Here is a 23,718-nt window from a genome sequence, read left to right as displayed (position 1 = left end):
GCCTGATAAACCGCTGTCTGTGGTAGCAGAAATGTGTCTAAGAAATAGAAGCAATTCAACAAGTAACCTTGCACATAGCTCCCGAAAACCCACCTCTAACAAAGAGCAACCTGATTGTTAGTATTATTCACAGCAAAACCTTTTGTTGTGTGCAGACAGCTACAGCACACCCTTAGTTCCAGTCCACCAACGGAGTCCATTGTCGAGATGTTTCTCTTCCTGCACTGTTGCGTTCCTTTGTTGTAACACTTTCTCCCTCCCTTTTATTTTGTGAGATACAGCCAAGAGCAAACAGTTGGAGCATCATCAATACTGTAAGAAAAGAGTAGCAGCACCTAGTAGCCACAAGGCAATCTATACTTATTTGCTTCAGATGAAACAACCCTTTTTTTTTTTAAACTACTTTGTCCAACTTCCCCCGGGTCAAGAGATGAATACATTATACAACACAGCAGCACTTCTCAACATTGCCTTGGCCACTGAACACACTTGAGCAAGACATAGTCCAGCAAAGATTGTTATGAAGGGCTGGTTGACTGGCAGCCAAATTGCTATCATAAATCAATGTTTTGACATGGGGAAGTACTGCAATCCTTTTATGTAAGAGGTCCACCCCCCAGCCCAAAATGCATTTTGTGACCTTGACTTCCCCTGCTTAGATCTCAATACGTATCATATTAGATATGATACAGGAACAATAACAATAACCATAGCGTGCTTGGATTAGTTGGCTCGGTGCCATTGGGTCACGGAAAGTTTGCAGATGAAACTTGAGCTCTAGTTTTTCTAAACAAGATCTGAGACTATCTTTCAAACCCAGGACATTGTATTGTTCTTTTAAAGGAGTAGTTCACCCCCAAAATGATTTTTTTTTCCTATTGATTAGTCACGCCATGGAGACTAGTTCAATAATATTTTTAGTTTTTTGTCGCATTCCTAAGACAGAAATGTGATAACAATAAATTTACCCTCATCCGGAATCAATGGGGGGAAATTTACTCGAATAAGATTTTTGTCTTAGGAATGTGACAAAAAACAAAAAATATTATTGAACTCTACTCTCCATGGCATGAGTAATCATGAGAGAGACTTTAGACACATTAGTAGCAATGTCTTGGTTTCTCTCACTAAGTGTGGCATCAGGTCTCCTACAATGTGAATTAATTCTGCTACAATGTCAATGACATTAAATCTGCTATGAAGTAAGAGTGGCATTAAGCCTGAATCGAATGTAACAGTATGAAATTAAATCTGCTACAAATGAACAGCATGACATTAAAACTGCTACAGAGCAACAGTATGGCATACAGTCTGTTACAAAGTAACAGTATGACATTCTGCTACAAATTAAGTGCTGTGTTAAATAAGTCTAAATTTTAACATAAGGCATACAGTCTGTTACAAAGTAACAGTATGACATTCTGCTACAAATTAAGTGCTGTGTTAAATAAGTCTACAATTTAACAGTATGGCATAAAGTCTGTTACAATGTTAAAAGTATGACATTAAGTCTGCTACAAGACCCCAGAAGTCAGCAAAAATGTAATAACATGACATTAAATCTGCTTGAATGTAAGTGTGGCATTAAGTCTAGAGTCTAGTATGACATTGAGTCTAATCTATAATGTAACTGAATAACAATTATAACAAAGTCTACAATGTAACAGTATAACATTAAGTCTACAGTATAACATTAAAGTCTACAGTAACAGTATAACATTAAGTCTGTCTACAGTGTAACAGTATGGCATTAAGTGAAGTCTACAATAACAGACAGTAAGTCTACTCTACAATGTAACAGTAACAGTATGACATTAAGTCCGCTACAGTGTAACCGTAAAAAACAAAGTGTCTTCACCTTACCAAGAATAAAGTTCGGTGCGGAGGCGCTGTAATTCAAAAAGGCTGTTCCCATAAAGATGATTCTATACAGCCAACATGAGCGATATAACCTCACTGGAACCGACCCAGACTGTTGTTAACCTGACTGGAACAGATCCAGAGTGACTGCTAAAGTAGTGGCGGAGGTCGTCTCGTGGCAACCAGACGAAGCGCGCTGTCACACTTGTGCGCTAATAGCGTTCCCCCAGATCGTCCCATTGTTCCCTCCCACTCTGCCACACACTGTACTAGAACTACTGTCCCCTCCTCGCTGAAAACCCAACCTCTGTGTGTGCTAGAATAGATAGAAGGTTGTCAAGCATCCATACCCCCGCGTAGTCAGTCAGATGCCAAGGAGAAGAAGGAGCCTCATCTTCCTCTCTGTGCCAGGGTGGAGACTCCCCTCCTCCCTTTCTCCTCCTGCGGGCTTGGCTCTCAACTTTATTATGATCCAGGCTTCACTGGACTGGAGTCGTGGGCGTAAAGAAGAGGACACGGTCACGGACACCCTTCCTTCGTCTCCAAAAATGCAATTATTCCGTCCGTCCGACCAGCATCATCCACCTCGCCTTTTCTTATTATCCTCGGACTTGCTCCCATTGTTCTTTTTTGCAAACTCCTCCGGGGTTCTTTCTTTTTGGGACGGGGTTCTTCTTGCTTGTTGTTCTGCTTCGGGACACCGACCACCACCAAACCACGCGGCTTGTGTCCTTTGAAGCGCGCACACTACACACCTCCTGCGCCCGGGGAGGGTCGCCACGCATTTGGAGAGCAACCCCCCTGCGAAAACGCACAAAAAGTGTCCACTCCAAAACCCAACCGTGAAACACAGGGATGACAACAAAAAGCCACAAATCCTCAGTCTCCAGGAAATACGTCACATTCACCACGGCCCACTTCTGTTTGTGGTATGCGCGTGTTTTGTTTTGAGAGAGTGTTTTTTACTGGTGATTCAGTCAGAGTGTATGAAAGGGTGCGCTCGTTTTATTGTCCACGACATTGCAAGCGGCGCGAAGGCCAGCGGACCTTGGTCCTGCTCTTCGCCCCCGAGCGCCGCAGGCGCGAGTGGCCGCGAAGAGCGGGCCAGGGCCGCGCGGCCGGCGGAGCGCCGCGCGAGTTACGAAGCCGTGGTGAATGCAATCGTTATATTTATGCCCAGGCCGTAAGGCCTGGGCAAGCCCACGATAAACGCCCGCGCAGTCCGGTGCGCATTTCCGAACGCACCCTTTCCCCACACTCGGACTGAAACACCAGTAAAAAACACCATCCCGTTTTGTTTTACTGTACCCGCTGATGAGGCGGTGCATGGCTCGCTTCCATTGGCCCACCGTGGGAGCGCGTCCCGTGCTACGCATGTGTACAAAACATTCAGCCCTGTCTGTTAAGACGACGAGCGTCTGCTGAGCGGGCTGCCAGCGCCATCTACTGGCCATGTACCACACATGCAAAGTGAATACAACATCTATTCAGGGTCATTAAGGCCAAGGACCCCTTAGTTGAGAGAGAGAGAGATGAGGCAGGGACCCCCACAACCTTTTCATAGATTCCATATAGTTTAATTGTTCGACAGCACGATCATCAGTGCATTTTGGATTCATTTCAATATGTGATTTCAGATATTTAAAACCACTTGAACCGTTAATAAACCTGACCTTTCACTCTGCTCTTTTCCCCCTCAATACCAAACCTCTTGACTCACTTACTTTGGCATTCCATTCCCAACATAAGTGTGAAATAAAAGGGGAAAAAAATTATAATGTGCAATATAGCTCTTTCATTCCAACAGAGCAATCGTAAGCGTAAGTAATAAAACCCAAAACTATGTATGTGTGGCTATATAAAGTGTTGACAACAGTCGAGAACAGTTAATGCTAAAAGTGTCACAACATAACACAAATAGTAATAGCCTACTTATACTACTACTTATATATACTACTACTAGCCTACTTATATCAATGCAGTGCCAAGAAAAAGTGTCCATAACAGTACTGCTGCATAAGAGTTGCACCATTAAGTCAACGACTTGCAATAATACTTTAAATACTACTTAAAAGTGCAGAGGTAAAAACAAAAAGTGTCCATTGGTCAGTGCAAAAAGAAGATGTGGCAAGTGCTACCAGCGAAAAAATGCACAGGAACCTCTCCATAGGAATGTCAAAGAGGTTGACAGGTCAAAGAACTTGACAGTCAAGTAGTAGGTACAAAACTAAAATGTTACTTTACTTTCTTTCTTGTTTTTCTGTTGGAAAACAACATGTATACTAGGGCCTAGGGGTATTCAACAGGGGGTCCAACCCCCAGGGGGTCCTCAGAGTTACAACAGGGGGTCCTTCAAATCTCTGTGTGATAGAAACTTCTTTCTTCCTTTTTTTATTAACCACTCGAACCCTAAAGTTCTGAGAACTTTAGACAAAAATAGCAAATATACAAGCTCACAATGCCCCACAGCACGAGGCGTTGTGAGCTTGTAGATCAGCTATTTTCGGCAAAGAGGTTTGGTGTAGAGGGAAAAAAGAGCACACTAAGTACATAGTGAAAGGTCAAGTTTATTAGGCCTAAAAGTATTGACGGTTCAATTGTGGTTAAAAATCTGAAAACACAAATTGACATGAATCTAAAATACACTGATGATTGTGCTGTCACACAATGAAACTATATGGAATCTATAAAATGTTGTGGGGGTCCCTGCTTAATCTCTCTCAACTAAGGGGTCCTTAGTTGGCCTGAAAACATTGAAGGCCCCTGATGTATAGTAAAGCATTATAAGCAAGGATACACATTAACAAGAGAGAATAGAGTATATGTGCCACTGAACAGCCGCTAGAGGGGGCCATAGTGCAACGCTTTGGCATCTCCTGACTCGAGTACTTTTCGTCCAGCCTGGGTATAAAGTAGTCCTGCTTCCAGCACGGGCCAAAGTTATCCCGGAATAAGGACAGCACGCATGTGCCGTCAACCCGGATGTATTTGTTGTTATGGTTATATCTTTTCGCCCATTTTTACAGCAAGTTTATGAAAGATTGCCCTTGTTATTCATCATGTGTGGCACGCTTTAGCCACCCCGGGTTAACCACAACAAGTCGTTCCAAACGAACCAGTCCAAACCGGGTTAGAAGGATGATATTATGTGTGTCACCTTTCGTGGATCATGGATGTCACAGCTAAGTGACAGTTCCACAACAATCCCTGTGCCGCCGAAGACCTTCCTTCACTTTCCCCTCGAGGTGAGAAAAGAGCGATATTGACGTGGACCTTACAGTCTGTATTCAGATCCGCTATAATTTAGAATGATCTATTATTATAAGTCAGACACAGATTTAGATTAATAGTTAATTAATTGAACTGTGCGCGCGTATTCGCTGAGAGTTCTCAAAGTGTGTTCCGGGGACCCCCAGGGGTCCTTGAAGGAGTTCCAGGGGGTCCCCAGCTAAATGATAGTCAGACACAGATTTAGATTAATAGTTAATTAATTGAACTGTGCGCGCGTATTCGCTGAGAGTTCTCAAAGTGTGGTCCGGAGACCCCCAGGTGTCCTTGAAGGAGTTCTAGGGGGTCCCCAGCTAAATGATAGTTAGGAACCCAAAGGACCCCTATGGGTGTTAGAGAGTGTACAAATGGAACCAAATGGACCTGTAATTAACATTGATTTTACAGTATTAAAATTGGGGTCTTACTCTAGAGATATAAATGCCATTAAATGGGGGTCCGTACTCTGTAGCCTAATCATACTAGGGGTCTTTTTAATTAAAATTGTGGGGAATCACTGCTAGAGCCGTAAAAATCATCTCTTATGGGGGTCCCTGGCATGTCTTTTCAAATGGGGCTCCGCAGTCCGCGGGCTATAGTGTCAATTTGGGTGTCCTTGACATGAAAAGGTTTGAGAAACACTAGCCAAACAGACCCCCTTTTCTTTACTTTTCATCCTGTCTTCTCTAGCAGACTTGCCTGCCATTAACTAAACGCCTAGAGAATGGACTTCCGCGGCAGGAGGCACGAGCGAGGGAGCAACTGGACCGACCCGGAGATCGTGGAGCTGCTCCAGCTGTGGTCCGACGAGTCCGTGCAGGTGGAGCTGGAGAGCTCTCTGCGCAACCAGCGCGTCTTCGACCGCATCGCCAACGTCCTGCGCGACAAGGGCATCTACCGCACCGGCGACCAGTGCCGGGAGAAGATCAAGAAGATGAAGCTGGAGTACAGGCGCATCAAGGACAACCACAAGATGTGCTCGTGGAAGTTCTACGACGTGATGGACCGGGTGCTGGCCAACCGGCCGGCCATAACGTACTCGTCCCTGGGCGGCGCCGTGATCGCCCAACAGGTAGGGATGGGACGATGATCGTTATTATCGTTTTTCGTGATAGAAAAACACTCACAATAATCACAGTAATCGTGGAGATTTTAATTTAACGTGAAATCATCCTCCGTCGACCGTCATACACTGGGATCAATTCACCTTTTATATGCCTTTCTACATATCCGGTACCATTATACCCTCTATAACAGTGTTTCTCAACCACTGTGCCTGGGGACCTTTGGTGTGCCCCTGAGAAGGGTCAAGTGTGCCCGATCTACAAGCACTGTGTGCTTGTAGATCGGCTGTTTTCACTACTGTTGTGCGACAGCCTTGTGTGAAGCAGGGCTTTACTTTGCGAAGAAATATACAAATTTGAAAGGTTTCTTCCCAACAGTGACGATATTTACACCCCCGTATTATATTGGTGTGCCCATGGATTCTTGGGACATGAAAAGTGTGCCCATGCAGAAAAAAGGTTGAGAAACACTGCTCTATAATAAGGTAAAACAACTGAACTAGAAGTAACATACCTGATACAGTCTTTTTTCTTTCACTCTACCAAATCTCTTTGCCAAAAACTAGCCCGTCTACATGTGCTAGTTTTTGGCAAATGTTCCACGGATGTTTGGGATATTTTGATTATCACTATAATATTGTAAATCGCACATTTCTTGGTCACAATAATCGTGACACAAACCTTTCATATCATCCCATCCCTACCAACAGGTGTTTCAGAACAACCCCGTCGGCCAGGAGGCATACCTGCATGGGAGCGGAGGAGGAGGAGGAGGGGGCTCAACGGGCGCCTTTGGCCCTGCGTCCGCAGGCGGATTCTTGTTCGGTCATCCGTCCAGACCCGGGGATCTGCTGGATATCAAATGTGAGGACGTGAAAGACGGGATGCTGAACTCTGGCATCGCGGCCCCGGAGATGTACTACGCGTCCGGGGATGAGCAGGAGACCGACGGACAGTCTGTGTTGGAGCCAGAGGACGAACGGGGCTCGGCGAATGCGAGGATCTCCCCCTCAGGTGATACATTTAATTGAAACTGAAGAGGTTTGATACGTTTTAGTTTCTTAATGTACATCTTTTAAGAAGTGGCACTTTGCCCTGGAAGGGTCCCTGTATTCTAATGACACACACAGACAGACACGTGACCACCGTTTTCTGTGGAATCTGAGGATTCTATCAGTCACAATGACAGTGAAATAACGCATGATTGGTATCTACACATTGTTTGATTGGCTTTTTTGGTAAGGCCAGCGATGCTATCAAGCACACTGAAAACACACACTGAATAGGCATACTCTCATATGTACTAACATGCACTCTACCAGAGACACACAACAATTTCCCAACATAGTACCATAGATTTCTCAGAAAATGTAATGTATATATTGGAAAGATTCTATCTTGTGTTTTGCTCCCCCCTACCTGTGCACATGGCTCTGAACCCAGAATACATTTTCCTCTACATCAGGGGTGGGCAATTATTTTTTCTATGGGGACACATGAACAACAGAAAATGTTGTGGAGGGCTGGGCCAAAAGGCAGTGCTCCCCGCAAGATGTGCTTCCCGCAAACTAAACACATGGCTTTACCTCCGACTTCAGTAAATAAATACTTAACAGTCAAATCTTTGTTGAAAACCCGGCATTCAGCATCGACTTTCTTTTTTTAGCCACTTTAGCCATTTTTGATGGGTTTGACCAGTCTGACCACCTGCTTGTTATTGAGACAACACCCAATAAGTACACATGCTGATGTACGCATTGCGTCCATATGTATGTGAATAAAACACTTCAAAATAAAAGAAATGCAGCTTTAGTCCATGCATGAGGTAAAATTAGAAAATGTGTTTATTTTGTAATTTGCCATTAACTCTACAAGGGCCGGTCAGAGTGAACCAAAGGGCCGCATACGGCCCCCGGGCCGCACAATGCCCAGGTCTGCTCTACATGTTACAGAGATCAGAATCAGATAGTGGCAGTTGGTTTTAAACTCCTCTCTCCTCTTTGTGTTTGTGTGTCTCTAGGTTTCAGTGACCTGAACGTGGCTGGCTCCACAGCTACGACCAAGGCTGACAGTGGTCCAATGCAGCAGGAGAGCCTCAACAACAGGCCCGGCAGGGCGGGCGGCCGTCCCCAGGCCGCCGCGAGGCAGAGGAAGCGCCGGCGGGCCGGCAGAGGCTCGTGGAACTGCGGCGACGCTCGCTGCAGCAGCCAGCGGAGCCTCGACAAGGCCCTGGTCGGCTTCCTGAACTGGCAGCGGTCGGCCGAGGAGCGCCTCCTCTCCCTGGAGGAGGCGCGTCTGGAGAAGGAGGCGCAGGCGGAGGAACGGCGGGAGCAGCAGGACGAGAGGAGGGCGGAGCAGGAGCGCCGGCACGAGATACGTCTGCTCAGCGTGTTCGCCGGCGCCTTGGCGGCCGTCCGGCAGGGCGGCCCGGGTGACTCGGAGCCTAGCGGCACTAGCGACGCCTGCATCTCGTTAGCTAATCTCTCAGCTTCGCTGGAGACCATGCGCTCGGCTTCGTCGTCTTCGCCTCAGCCGTCGCGTCCTGACGGCCCCACAGCGCAGGCCACGTCCACCGCCGAGACTCCCAAGTCACTATCGGCTCTGACTCGTGAGGCCTGCGACACCGCTGAGAGTTTCCTGGCGACTCTGAGGGGCACAGAGACACCGGGCCACAGTGTGTACCTTTCTAGCCGTGGAAACGCCATCCGACAGAAGCAAGGAATCCTACAAGAGGGCTACGCCCGGTACCGTGCGGACAAACACCATGACACCGACAACCCCAGTGTGAGCGTGGAGTGTGTTTTTGCGGGCTTTTCTTGTGTAGTGCCGAGCATGACCGATATGTTGCTTTAGCCAATATATTGGTTTGGACAATTTATTGGCTGATATATTGTTGTTGAGATAGTAAATAGGAGTCAGACAGTTGTCAGATCATCGCTATGTGAGATGTACTTTGTAATGCCTGATTTATGCGATGGTGTCGCATGCCGGAAATAGCCAATCTCCAGGCTCTGTAGATTGGCTATTTTCAGCACGTGACGGTGTCATACAAAGTATAAATCAGTAGAGATGTGCCGATTGATCAGTGAGTGATCGCGATCGGCCGATAATGCCTCTATCGGCTTTGATCGGTATCGGCTTTGCCTCTATCAGCTTTACCGATCTACAAGCTAGATCAGCTATTTTCAAAATATTTATCTGTGGGACTGAATGTAACCTCAGCTTCAACTCCTACAAGTTGAATTGGATACTAAAGGACCTCAGCAGAAAATCGCAATCGGAGCATCTCTATTAAATCAGGCTTAATGCTGTACAGGTGTGTTACTGATATCATCGTTATTTATTTATTTTATTCCTTATCTCCAGGGGATTATCAACATGGGCACCAGTGAAAACAAGCTCTGCTATGATCTTCTCCACAAGCGGGTAAGTCAGGTTATAGGGACACCTGCTGGGAAATGTATGAATTAAGAGCTGCAAATCTGGACTCGTACGTAGCGTTGTTCCGGCGTCCCATTAGTCCGACGGTACCTAACCCTAACCTCAGTAAAACTATTCCAAAGGGTCGATTCACACTCTAACAAGGAGCCTAACTAATTTTGGTTCGGCAGTGTCCAAACCCAAATATGGGTTGTGTGGATTGAGTATTATGCAGCACGTAATTATGAACGCAATCTTGGGCAATATACCACTACACCTTTTTGGGTGACTATACACTAAAAACCTGAATGTTCATTTAACTCTTAGATTGTACAAAGAATGGACCCTTAACGGTCCATTTGGTTACAGGGTTACAAATGAATAAATGAACACTCGAGGACTTTATTGTGGACATGAACAGTATGCTCTGCCTATTTACTAACTAGCCTGTTGTTTTCCTGTCTGCCATAGCTGACCCAGCCTGACATGGTGCATATTGATCCATCCCTGTTGCAGTACCCAGACTGGAAAGGACATGGCTTGTATGTCTGTTTGATTTTTGGTCGTTTTATGGTAGGTTTCATAGAACAAAAGTAAACGTTATGATATGGTGGGAGACCACTGTATAATCCAAAAGACATAATACCTTCAAATATGCATCCTTTACGCTGTTTTTACAGGCCCACGAACACACAAAAAGGCTTAAAGCATTCTACTTGGCAATGTGCTTTCACAACAACCGCTCTTCTTCTGGCTAAGTGTTTTCGTGACTCAAAACACATTGCCAAGTAGTCTGAATGTTTTAAAGCCTTTTGTGTGTTTGTGTGCCTAGACAAATGATTGAAAGGATCTGTAAGAAGGTATTTAAAGTCTCTTGCATTATACGGTGTTGTCTACTTTATTTCACACCATTGCCTTTTTGGGAACGCTAGGACTCTCCATGGTATGACTCGTGCAGTGTGTAGTCTACATTTCAGGAAAAGGATTAAGCATATTACGTAAGCACTGATTTGCTAAATTATGGACTTGTGTAATTCTAACTGGCTTTTCTTTCATCCCATTGCAGTCTGAGAAAAGAGGTTGCTAGTTTCCTTTCTCACTACTGTTGTTCTCCGTGCCCACTGAAAGCTGACAATGTGAGTGCCTGTTTTCAATATTTATTTTACAGTAGTAGAGTAGAACCTCACTCATTTCAGCCTGTTCGAAATAGAGCCAGCATTGATAAATGCTAAGTTATCTATGCTGAAAGAATACTTTGAACTTTTGAAAAGTGCAGTACCACATTCAATCTAGCTTTTGTCCTGAATGTTTGGATAGCCACATGAACCCTAGTGTCCGTATTCTGGGCAAGTCATAATTCACGGAGATTTGACAAATCTACAAGCTCGCAACACATCCCACTGTGAGCTTGTTGTAGTACACAGGGTTCCCACGGTCATGAAATTCCTGGAAATATTTTGAAATTAGAAAAATATTTTTCCAGTACTGGAAAAGTTTGGGAATTGATCAAGGGTCCTGGAAGGTCCTGGAAAAAATAGCTATGCATTATCTTTGGTTATTGATTTTGTTAATACCTCTGAAATGACAAATTAAACTTTGGCCAAATCGTCAAATATTAGAGGCAGAAATTGTGAAAATAGCCGAACTAACTACATGCTCACAACACCTCACGTTGCGAGGCGTTGTGAGCATGTAGATCGGCTATTTTCACAATAAAACCGTGTTGTACAAAATTCCTCAACTCTTAGTGCTCGTCAGGGTGCCGGGGTCCCCAGTTCAAATACGATTTCGGGGGTCACGGCCTGAAAATACACTACCTGTCTTTGGGCACTGCACATAGGAGTAAGTGACTCGTTATTGAGCTGAATTATTGTTATATAGTCCTGGAAATTGGTTTAAATAGTCTGGAAAAGTTTTGGAAATAAATTGGTAAAGATGTGTGGGAACCCTGAGTACAGATCCCTGGGGTCAACCTTGGCCAACAAAGTACATTATCGTTTAAATGGTTAAGTGTTGCATAAAGAAGGTTCTGATGTTGAAATGTGTACCGAGCATATATTCAGGGACCATCTCCTGCTGACACAGAAGGCCATTTGTTTCTTTGAATTCATTTGAATGAAGATATTCTGGACCATCGGCTATTCATTTTAAACAGAGCGGTAGAAACCCCCATAACTCGACCGAGTTCAAGTACTCAATTAATGAGAGTAATGTTGCGCTTTTATGGGAATGCGGCCAATTTAATTAGCAGACATAACACACTGCAATTGTAGTGTATTATTGAATTCATGGTAGGTATATTTATTACGCGCTCATATTACTGTGTATGTGTTCAGGTCGTGGTGATGAATGGATGCGGCTCCCTCTTCTCATCTATTGCTGCAGTAATTTGCGACCCTCAGGGTACAGTACATTCACACACGCACTCAACAACCAACAATTGATCCATGTTGGAACTGTATGAATACAAATGTGTATACAATAGCGATGGAATGTTTTTTTTAACCTCCTATTTTTTTATGTTTACCCATTTATATCAAATGTATTTCATCATTTCATGAGCTGTAATAAAGGTAAAGGGACATTTTGCATAACTATTAACCACTACAAGCTACACGATTGAGCTCTTTTTTGTATGTTCTTTTCGTATTCATAGACTAGAGCAGGGGTCTTCAACGTTTTCAGGCCAAGGACCCCTTAGTTGAGAAAGAGATGAAGCAGGGACCCCACAACTTTTTCTTAGATTCCATATAGTTTCATTGTTTGACAGCACAATCATCAGTGTTTTTTGGATTCATGTTAATGTGTGTTTTCAGATACGTATTTAACCACTTGAACCGTCAATACTTACTGCTCTTTTTCTCCTCTACGCCAAAGATCTTTTTCCCGAAAATAGCCGATCTACAAGCTCCACAACGCCTCTGTGAGCTTGTAGATCTGCTATTTTCGGCTAAAGTTCTCAGAATATGAACTCTAGGGTTCAAGTGGTTGAAGACCCTCTACTAGTTACTAGACTATTATTTAAAATATTGACTTCATAAATATTGATTTCATTCTTTTAGATTCCATCCTGATACCTACTCCATTCTACGGTGTGATCACAGAGGATTTGTGTTTGTACAGTGACGTGAATCTCTTTCACGTTCCACTTGACTGTGAGGTAGGTACAGTATAAAGATGGCTTGTAGTTTTAATGCCAGTGGTGGAAAAAGTACTCAAATGTTTTACTTAAAGGACGACTTCACCACTTTTCAACCTATCTCTTATAATTATAAGATATATATAATTGGTCCTCACTAATGTTCATGATAAAATATCATATTTTTTCTGCTTGGTCTGTGTCTCAGAGGAGGGCTGGGGGCAGGTCAGAAACCCATCGTCTTGTGACATCATCGATGGAGAATCCAAGCTAGAAAGCTAGAAAATGCAGGCTTTCTATTCCTGAAAAGTTGCAAAGTTAAAGTGGAAGCCATTGTTCTCGCGATAATAATAATAATAAAAAAGTTTTTTTTAAAAATCTGTCAAACGATGACGTCACAACTACAAGACCATGGATTTCTGAACTTCCCACAGCTCTCCCAAGAGACTTGGACCGAGTAGAATTTTACTTTACTATGGAAATTAGTGAGGACCTATTGATTATATGAAGATAGTTTGAAAAGTGGCAAAGTCGTCCTTGAAGTAAAAGTATCAGTAACACTAGCTATGCATCCTATGTCTCTAATAATGCATTATAAACATACCAAGTAAACGTCCGGTATTCAAAATGTACTTGAGTAAAAGTACAAAAGTATTGGCATCAAAAGTAACAAAAGTAAAAGTGCCCATTATGCAGAATGTCCCATTTCACTGTTGTAAATATTCCAATAAAGTAAAAGTACCTCAAAATTGGACTTGTACAGTACTTGAGTAAATTGACTTAGTTACTTTACACCACTGTGTAATACTATTTAATACCATGTCCGTGTTTGAAATGCTTCCATAGCTTTAAATGATGACTGTGTATTCTCTTTGTGTAGTGCAACAACAAAGTTCTCTCTAGAGATGCCATAAAGTCTGATAAAGTACACATATCGTGCATTATTGATTGTGTTTGATGCCTTTTGTGTAGTGCTTTATATGCGTTTACTCTTTGTTGTTGGCCAGGTCTGCTATTTGACCTTCTACAAAATGTTATGTTCAGCGGTCCAGTAAGGGATTGTTTGTGTTTTATGTCCCCTGTGTTGCTTTCACGTATTTATAGGCCAGCGGCAAGGACAGTCGACCCTTCCACCTCACCGTGGCCAAACTTGAAGACGCTCTAGGAAAGGCAAAGCGAGAGGTAACTCGGGAATCCATACGGTGTTGTTGAGTTACCGCATACAGGATCAATCGGGGTCAGGGCCGGAAAAACCGAGTCGGATGCGCTTAGTATTTCTAAGATAGTACTATGTAATGCAAGCTCACCGGAGAAGTACATTACGCACTAGTCGGGTCGGTGTTCAAGAAGTTCTCTGACAAAAGTGAAGATCAGACTATACACATCCAATGGATAGTGGGGAGATTATCTTAGGACCAAGCTGTACTCAAAACAAAAATATTAGGCCAGTTGTGGCGTCTTAATTCTACAATATTCAGATCCATTACAGAGCCTTGTACCCATGATAACAAGACAGCGAGGCTTTAACTAACAGTGAATATAAGAAATTAACAGTACTGTATGTTGTAATCCAGTGACTCAATGGGCACATTTACCTTCTCTCCGAAGATAAGCCTTGTCAGCCAACAGGATGTTAAATTTAAGTCTGGGCCAGCGTTGTGGATTTTTCTTTCCTTTTTGCGCCACAGACCCTGTGAGCATTTTGTTGTTTTTGTGTTGTGTTTTGAAAGGTCGTGTTGTGTCCTATTAATTTAAAAATGAACTGTTCCCTTCCCCTCCCCCCAGGGGGTGACTATCCGAGGTGTTGTCCTGGTGAATCCTCACAATCCTCTGGCTGAGATCTACACCCCACAGGAGATGGTTAGCTTCTTGGAGTTTGCCAAAAGGTACAGAGTATACCGTACGCTACCTAACCTAGCTCGCCGAAAATGGCAAATCTACAGGCTCACTATGCGTGTACATCGGCTATTTCTGGTGAGGAAAGACGGCGAAGTATAAATCTGGCTTTATCGTCTCGTTGTCTCATCTCATGCCGTCTCATTGGCCCTTAAGGAGATAAGACGCCGCACAGCAGACAACATCCTAGCGTAGAGTCCTTCATTTTACAGCCAAGAGCTCTGTCCCGTGTGTGGAATATCAAGCACTCTTGATGGAGTTTTATCACCTCTTCTAACCATCAGCATATTGTCAAGTGCAGCCATGGGCCAAGGAATTTCCTGCATCATCTGTTGTTTTCTAAATGATCTTGCCAGAGACCCGCCCCCCCCCCCCCTTCCGTGGACCCTAGAAGGCACCGAGCTGTTGTAACCATAAACCACAGCGCTTTTACATAGCTCCCTAAGGATGGCCACTGAAGGAACCATTTTGTTGTCCGCTTGCATTATCTGCCCCATAAATTATTGCTAACCCCGTAAAACCGAGGAAGATGAATAGCATATACATTTTTATTTTGTATTTTTTCTTTCTCCCCTCCATTCCGCTACCCTCCGATCCGCCATTTCCCGCTGCAGACACAAGCTCCACGCCATCGTAGACGAGGTGTACATGCTGACGATCTTTGACGAGTCCGTTACGTTTCACAGCGTCCTCAGCATCGACAGGTACCGTAAGACCTCAACCTCGGCAATGCCCTACGTGTCAAGTGATCACAATCTTTTAAATTTCAAGGACCCCCGGGGTGACATGCATTAGGCCACAGACCCCCCATTTGATATGATTATCTATGGGATTTGAGCTATCAAGAGTTTAGCTGGGGACCCCCTTGAACCCCCTCAGGGACCTCCAGGAGTCCCTGAACCCCACATTGAGAACCAGTGGCCTTAGTAATCCTGATACTGTGTTACTGTGTTGTCAGCTCCATACTGAAACTATTCACGGTGTGTTTATTATTATTGTAGTTTGCCTGATCCACTGAGAACGCACGTCATGTGGGGAGTCAGCAAGGTATGTACACAGTCAAATCCTCAGTCTTCATTTAACGGGCCTGTTTGGCTCCATTTGAACGTGCCATTTCTATTGACCATATTCACATGGTGGCCATTGTGCTCTTTTGACGGAGTACAGGAATAAACAAAGTCTGCACAGGCACCTGCTGCTGCTCCAAGTAATCTTTAATGTGCAGAGTGCAATGTTTCCAGTGCCAGTTCTCCGAATATGGACGCTAGGGTTCAAGTGGCTAATATAAAAAAGGAGAAAAAAAAAGCTTCTATCACACAAAGATTTGGAGGACCCCCTGTAGTAACTCTGAGGACACCCTGTTGAAGACCCCTGCTATATATGTTTATTTTTTGTCCTGCACCAGCGACTTACATGGATGTGCATGTGCATAACGATTCCTTTTGAATTGATACTCACGCACAGAGTATGCCATAAGTTCTTGGGTATGATTTAAAGAGGTGGTGCCATGATTCCCCCCCCCCCCCCCCTAAAAAACTTGATTATCAGATATTATGATTATACTAGGAGGAAGATTTTTTCCAAAAAAGTATACAGAAAGAGTTACAATTGGGTTTTTATGTGGCCACACCCCCAGTTCATTAAGTATGCAAGGATGCCTTCGTGGGTGGTGACCCAGCTGATATAGCCACACCCCACAGTGTTGGGTGATTGGTAATTGGGGAGGAGTTGATACTGTGACATACTTTGTATCTGTGTTTTTTAACTGACACTTTTTACCACAAGGTGGCAGAGAAAACAAACAAATACTAAGAGAATACATCATTTCTCAAAACCACACCAGGGGGTCTAATGAAGTACTTTCAACCTCCTAGACACATGAAAAACAGAAAAAGTACAAAACTATGGCACCACCTCTTTAAGATCTGTGTGTTGTACTTGAATGTGTCTTGGTCTGCTGCAGTCCAACACTATCTCCCTCTGTGTAGGATTTTGCTATGGCAGGCATCAGACTGGGCACTCTGTACACTGACAACAGAGACCTCATAGACGCCTTGGACGCGCTGGCCTCTTTCCACGGTGTCCCTGGACCCATACAGTACCAGATGGCTCAACTGCTTCGGGACAGAGGTATGGAACCACTTTGCTTGTGTTAAAACCCATTTAGGCCTAGAATTATTGAATGCTTTAACCAGTGAAAAATAGCAGATATACAAGCTCACAGCGCGGCACCGAGTGCCGCGCTGCAAGCTTGTAGATCTGCTATTTTTGAAAAAGTCATGAAAATGTGTGCAAATCTTTGAATATAATGTATTTTCAAAGCGAACGTTTGTAACTCAAATTTTGCTTCTGGGTGGTCCCTGGAGATAAATATTTTGAGATTCGGGTCCGTGGCCAAATACATATCATTTTGGGGGTCCTTCACATGAAAAAGTTTGAGAACCACTGACATAGTAGTCTCTCAAGAACAGACTAACTGAGCTCCAGTTAAGTGAAAAGGACCTTTTCTTTGACGATGGCCAGCCAGATTGCTGACATAGAAACATAGGTTTTTCAAAAAATCTTAGAAGGATTCAAGAGACACTTCACGATTTTTAAAAAATAGCAGATCTACAAGCTACAAGCTCGCAGCGCGGCACTCGGTGCCGCGCTGTGAGCTTGTATATCTGCTATTTTTCAATAGTTAAAGCATAAAATAATGACACACAATAATGTGTGCCCGTTCTAAATGGGTTTTATTAACACATAGCGCTACCCTGGGATTTTGTTATAATTTCTAACTTAAGGAGCTTATCATCGCCACACACACCTTGTTTCCCCCCCAGACTGGATCAGCAAGGAGTTCCTGCCTCAGAACCGACGCAGGGTGCAAGCGGCTCACAGCTACCTGACAGCAGAGCTCCAGAGCCTGGACATCCCCTACCTACACAGGCCCGCGGGCTTCTATGTGTGGGCCGATCTTAGGAAGGTACTGTATGTGTTTCGGGTGGGATGTAATTGGCTCATCACGAGCTGTGTGACATCCATTTCCCTCTTTGACTATCGCACCTGGCCGCCCCGTGATAAGAATGTGCTGCCTGCCCATTTGGCAGGATGCTTGACACGTTTTCCAGGGGCATCAATTGGGTATGGCAGGGGTATGCAGCTGCATATATTATATATTTAAAAAAAGTTATTTTTAAATATAAATCCATGAATGTCTCTTTGTCTATCTGTGCTGGTTATTATGTTGTTAAATTACAGTAAAATAACTACAAATGCAACATTTAACTAAAATGGTCACTTTAACAAGGTAATATAATTATATTCTCCACACTTGTATTCTCCCCATCTTGACAAGATGGTATATTCCCAGGTTCCGTAGGTCAGCTGCACAGGTGCAATGCATTATTGTTAATTGTGGCACGTTAACTAACATGCCAAGTTTAGCTGCACCTGAACAACCGTTCCAGGCTGCCATATCCAGCCCAAGAAACCGTAGAAACGGGGGGAAAAAGAACTACGACACAGAGACAAAAAAAGACAAAATAAAACAAAAATGGGTACACACTCCTATTCATTACACAGTTCATGTTCACGTACTAACATAGACCCACACATTTACACAGAAATAAAACAGATAATAATAATAAATAAAATGTACTTCTTAAAATAAATGTATCATGCCTGTTGCTAAGGTATGGCACCATGACTGGTGTCTTGGCGCGTGCAAGACAGCAGTCATGGTGCCATACCTTTGCTTTTTCTGAACTGACGCCACTGACGTTTTCTCTCTCTCTGTCTCTCCCCCTTTCTCTCTCTGTGTTCTGCCTCGGTACGGCAGTACCTCAGGGAGGCGTCATTCGCGGAGGAGCTGTCTCTGTGGAGGTGTTTCCTCAGGCACAAGGTGGTGCTGAGCTGTGGCCAGGCGTTCTCCTGCTCCACGCCGGGCTGGTTCCGCATCGTGTTCACGGTTCAACTGCATCACCTGCAGCTTGGTCAGTCCGTGTGATGGATGGATGGATTAAGACATTTATTAGCTATACTTTATGATATTCCGTAATTTTGTTCCAAACATGATGTTTTGATGGGTACTTTGGGCTATTTAAAGCAATGTGACAGTATTTATATGTAGATCGTCACTGTCCAGCAGAAACCTTGTATCTCCAAGTATCCAATTTTTTTTTCTCTTTTTTTTTTCTCGTAAATTGAAGCCCTGCCTCATCATATAAGACTAGTGAAAATAGCAGATCTACAAGCACACAACGCCTCGCACCGCGAGGCGTTGTGTGCTTGTAGATCGGCTGTTTTCGCTATTTCAAATCATTTTTAAAACAAAAGGAACGGTTTTGGACATACAAGGTTTCCATCCGACAACAGCGATGTATGCCTTTGGGTGGGTTGTCAGGGGTTTTTCCACATCGGTTCAACTGCATCACCTACAGCTCGGTCAGTCCGTGTGATGGATTGATGGATTCAATTTTTCAAAAATAGCCCGGCTCTGTGAGAATAAAATTAAAAGTGGATTTTAGGTTTACTTGTTTGCTTGTTTATTGTATAACAGGGGTCTTCAACAGGGGGTCCGGGATCCCTAGCGGGTCCTCAGAGTTACTACAGGGGGGGGGCAGCCAAATCCTTGTGTGATAGGATTCAATTCGATTTCAATTAAAAACGTTGAACCCTCGCGTCCATATTCTGAGGAGAACTTTAGCCAAAAATAGCAGATCTACAAGCTCTCAACGCTGCGAGCTTGTAGATCGGCTATTTTCAGCAAAGAGGTTTGGTGTATAGGTCAAAAAGAGCAGACCAAGTACAGAGTGAAAGGTCAAGTTTACTACGTATCGACGATTGAAGTGGCTAAATGTCTGAAAAAACATTAACACAAATCCAACATAGACCGATGACAGTGCTGTCAAACAAGTCGATGAAAATCTGCATAACACATTCATACAATGTGTAGCGGGGGGTCCCTGCTTCATCTCTCTCCCAGTTAAGGGGTCATTGGCCTGAAAACGTTGAGGAACCCTGTTGTATAATATATATTTCAACTTCAGCTGCAGCATATTGAAGTTTAATATACTAAATTGAAAAATGTAATACATCAAAAAGGTATTGTATTGTGATTGTTACATTTTCTCAAATTAATAATCAAATCAAACATTTTCAAATTGATTAGAACATTTTGCACTTGCAAAATATTGGTAATTGAAGGTCTAGGACAGTGTATCTCAACCTTTTTTCTGCATGGGCACACTTTTCATGTCCCAAGAATCCATGGGCACACCAACATAATACGGGGGTGTAAATATCGTCACTGTCGGGAAGAAACCTTGTATCTCCAAGTTTCAAATTTGTACGTTTCTTCGCAAAACAAAGCCCTGCTTCATCATACAAGGCTGTCGCACAACAGTTGTGAAAACAGCAGATCTTCAAGCACACAACGCCTCGCACCGCGAGGCGTTGTGTGCTTGTAGATCGGCTGTTTTCACTAGTTTAAATCATTTTTAAAATGATAAATAAAATACTGGCTTTCAAGCAGTTTCAAGGGGCACACTTGACCCTTCTCAGGGGCACACCAAAGGTCCCCAGGCACAGTGGTTGAGAAACGCTGGTCTAGGATTCTCATCTCATCTCTTGTGCCGTGTACGAAATCCCTGACTGATGCCATCGGACGGTATCTTTTGTTAGAAAATCGTCGATTAATTAATCTGTTTTGTTTGTGTGTGTGTGCTCAGGCATAAAGAGACTTAAGGAGGCCTTGAAGGAAACGGAAGAAAAAAACACCAGCCCCGACTCGGGCCTTGTCATCAGAGACACCAGCGAAGAGACAAAAGCGCCAGTGAAAAGGCACAGCGCCGACTCGGACAATGCAGTGATTGTCAACTCCACTTCGTCGCCCCATCAGAGCAAGCCTTCGGACCAGTGGAAGGAGCGGGGGGACAGCCCCGGCTCGGACGACGCCGGCACGCTGGCCGGCAACGACGACGACGAGCTCGTGCTGCTCGACTGCCAGACCTCCTCCCAGCCCGCGGAGAATCTGGACTCCCTGATTGGTGCTCTGAAACAGCAGATCCGCTCCTCCGATTGGCTGGAGAAGAACACCCCGGAGCTGGCTGCCGGGGAGGACCCGGAGATGTTCGACGTGTTCAAAGACCTGCTGCAAAGAGCCAGTAAGTAAGAGTCGGGACCGATGACCTGGAAGGTGGTAGGTAACCTCCTAGCCCCGCTAAGATAGCATCTTCGTTCTACTCTGCATTGTTTATGAGTAGAATGCTTCATCTGGATTAGAAGACTGTCATTTCATTTACTACTATTATAAGACAGCAGGAGTTGGAGAAAAGTGATTGGCGAGGCACCTGGTCGTGGATAGGGCTGTCACAATTATTACGTAATCGTCTAATTGCAATTATTTGACATAATCGCGATTATTTTTCATAATCGTCATAATCGTTTCCATGTTCAAAAATGTTCAGATATCTAAGTAAAAAATTGTGGAAATAGCAGATGCAACGGGTCGCATTGCGACGCGTTGTGAGCTTGTAGATCGGCTATTTCCACTATCAATGTTCTTTTTTAAGTACGGTATACAGTTGTCAAATATGTCAGTAATTTCTTTGTATATTTAGGTTATGTGTCATATCTACCATGTGCAACTTCAAAGCCTAAAAGCCGAACAGAAATGTAATTGTCAACGACAAAAACAGTTAAATCGTTAATCGCAATTATTATCATGTAAAATGTTATAATCGTGACAGCCCTAGTCATGGATGCCTTGTTATTTCTATGTTGCTATGAGAGTTTGCCCTGATATTTTGTAAGTAAAACGTGTGTGTTTGCTTATTACTATACTGCAGTGCGGCTCTAAGTGAATGCCAAATGTGAAATGACCAAAATTCCATTTATTTTATTCTAAAGACTTTAATTCTATAAATTGAACTTGTTTTCTTGTTTCTGATCTCATATGCACTTTAACGGCTGATATAATTCCACTTTTCTTTGCCAAGTTACCGATTCTGTAAATAAAAATACATTTTATGTATCTATCTCTTCCCCCAGGCCTTAATTTTAATTAAATCCTGTTGGTTTGCTAATTAAAATGCCTTGTATTTTTACTGCTTTCCGCTTGAGCGACTTCCTTCCGGAGTCAAACGCTGTGTTTTATCGAGTTTATCTTGGCTGCAAGACATTTATTAGCTTATACTTTATGATATTCCGTAATTTTGTTCCAAACATGATGTTTTGATGGGTACTTTGGGCTATTTAAAGCAATGTGACAGTATTTATATAGATCGTCACTGTCCAGCAGAAACCTTGTATCTCAAATTTGCAAGTTTTTTTTTTCTCTTTTCTTTTTGTAAATGAATGCCCTGCCTCCTCATATAAGACTGTTGCACAAAACTAGTGAAAACAGCAGTGCTTGTAGATCTGCTGATCTTCGCTATTTCAAATAACCTTTATAACGATAAATACAAAGGGAACGGTTTTGGACATACAAGGTTTCCCATCCGACAACAGCAAATGTATGCCTTTGGGTGGGTTGTCAGAGGTTTTTCCACATCGGCCGTGACAGGTAGAAAGCATGAGGGAGGTGAGGTTTACTTGGAGATGTGCATGAGATCAATGCGAGAGGCTGAGAGGAGCCAGAGAGAGTGGGAGTTCCTTATGGGTGGTGGTGGTGGTCTGTCATGCGTCACCACCTTCTGACACCCTCCACACACTTTTTCTGTAATAAATCACATGTGGTTTTGTGCCTGACCTACGTCTGGGCTGACACCAAGTAGGAATAACTCCCGCCGGGTGGGAGGCGTGCGGGGGGATTGCTGTAACTTCTCTGCTTTAACGACAAAAAACCCCACTAAATGGATATATTGGCGTTGTCGGATGGAAACCTTGTATGTCCAAAACCGTTCGTTTTGTATTCATCATCTAAAGAATGTACTAAACTAGTGAAAACAGCCGATCTACAAGCACACAACGCCTCGCGGTGCGAGGCGTTGTGTGCTTGTAGATCGGCTGTTTTCACTAGTTCTGTGCGACGGTCTTGTATGATGAAGCAGGGCTTATTGCTTTACCAAAAAAAAGGTACACATTTGAAACTTGGAGGTACGAGGTTTCTGCCCGACAGTGACGATATATTCCTGTCTGGTAACAGGATAGGTGGGCACGAGGGACATCTGGGCAATTTTTCCCACTTTTTTTTGGCATACAGTGTTAGGCATGGCTATATTATCACGACAGATATGCTCTAAAAGTGTGAAAAACATATTTTAACATTTTGGACAAAATTGCCAATTCTACATCGAGGTGCCAAGATGTCCCTATAGTGCCCACCTACTGTATCCTGTATCCAGTGGATCCTTCGGGTTCATTTGGTTACATTTGTACTCCCTCAGAGTTAACCCATTTAGAACGGGTACACATTTTGTGTATCATTATTTTATGCTTTAACTATTGAAAAATACGAGATATACAAGCTCACAGCGCGGCACTGAGTGCCGCGCTGCAAGCTTGTAGATCTGCTATTTTTGAAAAATCGTGAAAATTAGAATTTTGACCCGATTCTATAAGTGTCTTTTGAATCCTTCTAAGATTTTTGGAAAAACCTATGTTTCTATGTCAGCAATCTGGCCAGCCATTGTCAAAGAAAAGGTCCTTTTCACTTAACTGGAGCTCAGTTGGTCTGTTCTTTAGAGACTACTATGTCAGTGGTTCTCATACTTTTTCATTTGAAGGACCCCCAAACTGATATGTATTTGGCCACGGACCCCCATCTCAAAATATCTAGTTCCAGGGACCTTTTTCATTTTTCAAAAATAGCCAATCTACAAGCTCGCAGCGTGGCACTCGGTGCCGCGCTGTGAGCTTGTATATCTGCTATTTTTCACTGGTTAAAGCATTCAATAATTCATTGAAGATTTTACCATGTAGGCTACACTTCATGACCATTTATAGACGGGAGGGCGCGTCGTGTCGTGTATAAAATGGTCATGAGACCTGATTTTATTTATTTTCCCTTTAGGTATCGGGTACCAAAAGTTCAGTGTTGTGTGCGGTAGGTACGTGGGCATCCTCTTTTGTGTGCAACTTGTTTCA

General features: G+C 43.6%; 3 protein-coding genes across 5 annotated transcripts in view; 2 read left to right on the top strand and 1 right to left on the bottom strand.

Annotated features, from left to right (window-relative positions):
- The window catches only part of furinb (furin (paired basic amino acid cleaving enzyme) b), a 165,215-nt gene extending 162,508 nt beyond the window's left edge, over positions 1–2,707 (bottom strand). Inside the window, exon 1 of the mRNA XM_080736426.1 lies at positions 2,211–2,707. The gene's annotated coding sequence lies outside the window, so the exon portion shown is untranslated. The remainder of the gene's footprint in view (positions 1–2,210) is intronic.
- Positions 2,708–4,891: 2,184 nt separating this feature from the next.
- Positions 4,892–21,671, top strand: accs (1-aminocyclopropane-1-carboxylate synthase homolog (Arabidopsis)(non-functional)). 3 transcript variants are annotated; one of them, XM_080736136.1, is made up of 17 exons: positions 4,892–5,105; positions 5,821–6,199; positions 6,902–7,205; positions 8,212–8,975; positions 9,558–9,617; positions 10,083–10,153; positions 10,678–10,747; positions 11,948–12,014; positions 12,674–12,771; positions 13,855–13,932; positions 14,536–14,636; positions 15,261–15,350; positions 15,648–15,693; positions 16,635–16,776; positions 17,472–17,614; positions 18,470–18,623; positions 20,361–21,671. In XM_080736136.1, the coding sequence occupies exons 2-17, from the start codon at positions 5,852–5,854 to the stop codon at positions 20,801–20,803; spliced, it is 2,979 nt and encodes a 992-aa protein (XP_080592262.1). In that variant the 5' UTR covers positions 4,892–5,105; positions 5,821–5,851; the 3' UTR covers positions 20,804–21,671. The 3 variants fall into 3 exon arrangements, with proteins under 3 accessions (XP_080592262.1, XP_080592263.1, XP_080592264.1); XM_080736137.1 differs by having other exon boundaries at positions 18,478–18,623; positions 20,361–20,493; XM_080736138.1 differs by lacking the exons at positions 18,470–18,623; positions 20,361–21,671 and adding an exon at positions 18,002–18,104.
- Positions 21,672–22,204: 533 nt separating this feature from the next.
- Positions 22,205–23,718, top strand: part of rag1 (recombination activating 1) — a gene marked incomplete at both ends in the record, with an annotated part of 50,885 nt that continues 49,371 nt past the window's right edge. The window contains one exon of the mRNA XM_080736972.1: positions 22,205–22,213. Within this exon, the coding sequence (XP_080593098.1) occupies positions 22,205–22,213 (9 nt within the window). The remainder of the gene's footprint in view (positions 22,214–23,718) is intronic.

This window comes from Nannobrachium achirus, assembly GCF_963921795.1.
Source record: "Nannobrachium achirus genome assembly, chromosome: 11".
In the NCBI taxonomy this organism is placed as follows: Eukaryota; Metazoa; Chordata; class Actinopteri; order Myctophiformes; family Myctophidae; genus Nannobrachium; species Nannobrachium achirus.
Note: the sequence above shows the minus strand (reverse complement) of the source record. Positions and strands in the feature narration are given on the sequence as shown.

Excerpts from the sequence above, each read along its gene's own strand:
- accs (XM_080736136.1), top strand. The coding sequence starts at position 5,852 with ATGGACTTCCGCGGCAGGAGGCACGAGCGAGGGAGCAACTGGACCGAC. Across the intron at positions 7,206-8,211 it reads TGCGAGGATCTCCCCCTCAG|GTTTCAGTGACCTGAACGTG; the intron begins GTGATACATTTA and ends GTGTGTCTCTAG. Across the intron at positions 12,015-12,673 it reads AGTAATTTGCGACCCTCAGG|ATTCCATCCTGATACCTACT; the intron begins GTACAGTACATT and ends TCATTCTTTTAG.